Consider the following 4,177-nt stretch of genomic DNA (forward strand, 5'->3'; position numbering starts at 1 on the left):
ACATCTACAGATGCGTAACACAGATGTTCTTAGAAGTATAATTTTAAACGAAACAAGTTGTAGCTGTAAGTTGTGTTGAAAGTATAAAACGTAGTGGAAAGCCGAAAGTGCCGGAACTATAAGTTCAATTCAAATTCATCGTGGGATATCGTTATAAATTGAGGTTGTTGTGTTCCCGCTCTTTTAAGAAACTAATTTCATTATAGAAATAAAAATATCATACGGGAAAATGGTTCAATGGCATGTCCTACCGAAACGACTGTATTTTTCAGATAATATTCCCTATTCGTTTGGACCAATGATTTCATGGCTTCACCGAATAGCACTTCTCTTCGCACGTAAACCAAACATGTTTACAATGGGAAATCCATATGCTTTCTGAAGAATGGGCAATTCTATTTATTTAAATGAAATATATTGTAGCGTCCCATTTATTCTGAATAAAATTTAACAAAGTTAGTATAAAATGTAGCAAAGTATATCAGATAGCACTGAATGGTACCCTATAAGGACCGTGATACCCTATGATTAAAACTCAAATTAAAATAAATTAATTTATTTTTAACTTATATTTTATTAAAACTCATTAAAATAACAAATCTTAATATAAAGTCTTGCTCTCTAAAAAAAACAAAAATTGTTTTAAGCACAATTGCGGAACAAAATATTTACAACGTTAATTATATTTACGATGATGAATATGGATGATACAATCTGCGTGTATAAATTGTTGATATCGTACGGAGGGTTTCTATAAGAAACCGACCACGGTTCGTTACTTTACAATAAATAAAGTCTAAATCTAAAAATATATGGTTTCGTTTCGGTAACAAAGTAGCACTCACAACCCCACACAAATATGGTTACGAATAAAGTAAAAAAAATAATAATCAACAATGACAAGTCAAAATGGTAAAAATCTATGGCTTGTATGGAATTGCAAAACTAGGTAAAACTGATGAACATGCCTGACTAGCAATTGTACTACAATATATCTAATACTAAAGGCGGTGAATATGAACACTTTAAATGCACAGCCGATCAAATAAAGGATCGTTTCGAACGAAAACGTCCCATTTTATATATTGTTGAATCTGCTTAAGTACTGTGCCTCACTTAGGAACCACTCTTTGACCGTGCTCTTGAACACTGTTCAAGAAGTCTAGTGACTTCCTGCTGGCCGCAGGTTCGCGTCCTCGTTCTCCCATGCAATCGTTCTCGGCTTGAGGCACACTTTGTATGGTGTAGGACTGATGGTGACTCCGACGATACCCTTCAGGGTTGGCAGGGTATCACCATCGGGTGCACTAACTTCAAAAGAATGTAGCAGGGAGGACAGGAATAAAAAGATCTCCATCCTGGCAAGAACCTCCCCCAGGCACATCCTCCTGCCCACTCCGAATGGCAAGAAATACTCGGGTTTATGTACTTTGCCTTCTCCGTCGATAAATCGGGATGGGTCGAATTTCTCTGGTTCCTTCCAGAGAGTGGGGTCCATGTGAACGGCGTGAAGCAGCGGCACGATTTGGGCGTGACGAGGCAATAGGAATCCATTCAGTTTTATATCCCTGAAAAAAAAAACGAAGATGGAGTTAAAACGTCGGTTATATAAACACACTTTTGGCGGGTCAAAACCCTTGCTGTTGCGTACATTAAACTGGTATATACAATATTAACGAGTCTTTTTGCGTATTGTTACGAAATTTGTTTAAGAAATCGTCTGACAGTGTACCGCTGTGTAGGTTCATCGACCGAAAAATATATATATAAATGATTTTTAGGTTTACAAGGACTTTCACTTTTTTCGCAGGTGTGAATTTAAATTATTCGTTACATTGCCATAGCCGATCATAAAAAAATAATTATCTCTATTTTTGGCTCATTTAATGCCACCTACGTCAGATTAAGATCTTTTGGGGGACTCACCTAATTGGGGCATGAGTGGTTCCCATTGGAACTATGCTGGAGATCCGAAGAATTTCCAGGATCGTGGATTCCGTCACTGGTAAATAAGCTAAATCTTCTAACTTTGGTAGCCTATGACGACCGACGACTTGGTCCAGTTCTTCTTGAACGGCCTTCATATGCTCAGGATTGTGCAACATAAATAAGACAGCCCATTGTAAGGAACTCTTAATGGTTTCCATGCCAGCAGAGAAGAGATCACCCATGATCTGTTGCATTTGACGATCTGTTAATAAATCACAAAAACATTGTTACAAAACTGATCCTTATTTCCTAATATTAAAAACTTACCATGATCTTTTCCTTCGAACAAATTATGTCCAACTCCATCCTCATTTGCTTTTTGGATTTCGTACAGATAGGTATCCAAAAGATCGCGAAGATGACTTGGATCGAATGTCCTTCGGTGTTCGTCAATTGTTTCTTGGAAAAACTGAGCCATCTCTTCACGGTTCTGGAAATAACAAAAAAAAAACACGAATCAGATTTAATTTATTCGCAACGAAATCGAAAGTGATCGATATTCTTGTTTGTGCTCCTACTATACGCGTTAAATTTACGATTTAGATAAAGAATTTTGCTTGGTTTAAGGTCAAGGCTAACTGGATTTTATGATTAACATATCTTCGTATTTTGATTGAAATATTTTCGCGGCACACTAAAAGGGAAAGTGGACGATCTAAGGCTTACCTTGGCGATTTTTTGACGGGTGTAACTGTGACCGGGCCAGTATTTCAGGATCGGGATAAAAAACACGTACTCCAAGGAACCGAATAGTCTGAAGCCCTCTTCAATGAGCTCCATGAACCTGATGAATCTGGCGTCGTTATGGGAGAACTTTACCGACATCAGCACGTCGCATATAACATTGGAAATGGATACAGCCAGGACGGAATTGAGATCTATCGGCTGACCCTTGCTTGCTTTAAGAATAGTAAGGAAATCGTCGACTTCGCTAACAATTCTTTTTTCCATTTGGGCTTTGCGCGATCCCAAGTAGGACATACCGAAATGGCGTAAACCATCGTGAAGGAACCGTCGTTGGTCTTTCCACAGCTTTCCTTGGGTATTGATCACGCCTGTAAAGAAATGGAATAATTTTATTCCTACTTCTTTTGTGATTTCATTTAAGCCGATTAGTGAGTGACATATAAATAATACGGTTTTTATTGTTTATTTAATGATTACACTTCTCTCGCTAATAAATGGTTTTAAAATGAACAAACAAGTTAAAGTGAAAGAAGACGCGACCTGATAGAATTCTGCAACTAGACGGGACGTACGCGTTATTTTTTTATCTGTCGCTTGAGATACCAAAACTAGGTCAAACCGATAGCATTATCAGTTCAATTGATAGGCGAGATGTCCATCCGAAGGCCGCTAATATATGCCAATCACATGCAAATATTTATGTAACAAACGAGAAGAAAATAAATCCGTGGAACTTACCGTAACCTTCTAAGATGTTGGTGAACTCGGTATTGGGTCTGCCCGTGAATTCCTCCTTCCTGAACGCGTCACGGATCATTTTGTAATCACTCAAAACAACAATCAACTGCGAGCCAAGTCTCGCGGATATCAACGAACCGTATTTATGCGTCAGGTCGCGGTAGAAAAGATGAAGATCACCTTTAATTTTCAACAGAGAACCGAAAACCGGCAATCCCCACGGTCCCGGCGGCAAACTCCTGCATTCCAGCCAGGATTGAAGCGATCGGACGATCAGTAACACGACGACGAACACTAGCAGGATCTTCCTGGTCGCGTCTTCATTTAACGCGTTCCACAGTATCGAGGCACTATACACGAACATATTTATTTGTTTGTCTGTCTTTCTCACTCTTTTTTTGTTTTTTTTTGCGAGTGCAACCGTGCTATTTTTTAAACAGTGTTCTTGAGTGCACGATATATCTATTGATGTGATATTTGTAGTAATTCTGCTTTTATACATCAATCTACTACTGTGGCAAAGGTGCAGGTGGGGGAGAAACCGCGTTGTATCGGTTAGGAGGAGCGAGCCACGCACCAATCAACGATCGTACCGGTAATTCTACCAATGCCTCGTAGTGGTACCCGTCGTTTCATTCATTCAGCGCGGTGTCGGTGGTGTTGGCGCATTTCGTGAGCTCTTGGCCGATGACGAGTCAGTATCAAGATCAAGGTCAAAGTCGTACTATCGAAACCTTGCTCGGAAGTTTTTCCGGTGTCTTTA

The 4,177-nt window shown here is 39.2% G+C and overlaps 1 protein-coding gene across 1 annotated transcript; it reads right to left on the minus strand.

Annotated features, from left to right (window-relative positions):
• Nucleotides 1-554: 554 nt before the first annotated feature.
• Nucleotides 555-3,886, minus strand: Cyp18a1 (Cytochrome P450 18a1). The gene is made up of 5 exons (XM_076395661.1): nucleotides 3,415-3,886; nucleotides 2,656-3,044; nucleotides 2,257-2,419; nucleotides 1,927-2,191; nucleotides 555-1,568 (listed from the first exon to the last, which is right to left on the minus strand). Exons 1-5 carry the CDS (start codon nucleotides 3,776-3,778, stop codon nucleotides 1,163-1,165), a joined length of 1,587 nt encoding a protein of 528 aa, XP_076251776.1. The 5' UTR covers nucleotides 3,779-3,886; the 3' UTR covers nucleotides 555-1,162.
• Nucleotides 3,887-4,177: the final 291 nt, after the last annotated feature.

This window comes from Rhynchophorus ferrugineus, unplaced genomic scaffold (assembly GCF_030347505.1).
Source record: "Rhynchophorus ferrugineus isolate W39M unplaced genomic scaffold, kcgeb_rfMv2 rfM2, whole genome shotgun sequence".
Classification (NCBI taxonomy): domain Eukaryota; kingdom Metazoa; phylum Arthropoda; class Insecta; order Coleoptera; family Curculionidae; genus Rhynchophorus; species Rhynchophorus ferrugineus.

Bases quoted from the DNA above. Each gene is read 5' to 3' on its own strand.
- Cyp18a1 (XM_076395661.1), bottom strand. From the start codon at position 3,778: ATGTTCGTGTATAGTGCCTCGATACTGTGGAACGCGTTAAATGAAGAC. The intron at 2,420-2,655 runs GTAAGCCTTAGA...TGTTATTTCCAG, and splicing joins CCCGTCAAAAAATCGCCAAG to AACCGTGAAGAGATGGCTCA. The intron at 2,192-2,256 runs GTAAGTTTTTAA...ATTTATTAACAG, and splicing joins GTTCGAAGGAAAAGATCATG to ATCGTCAAATGCAACAGATC.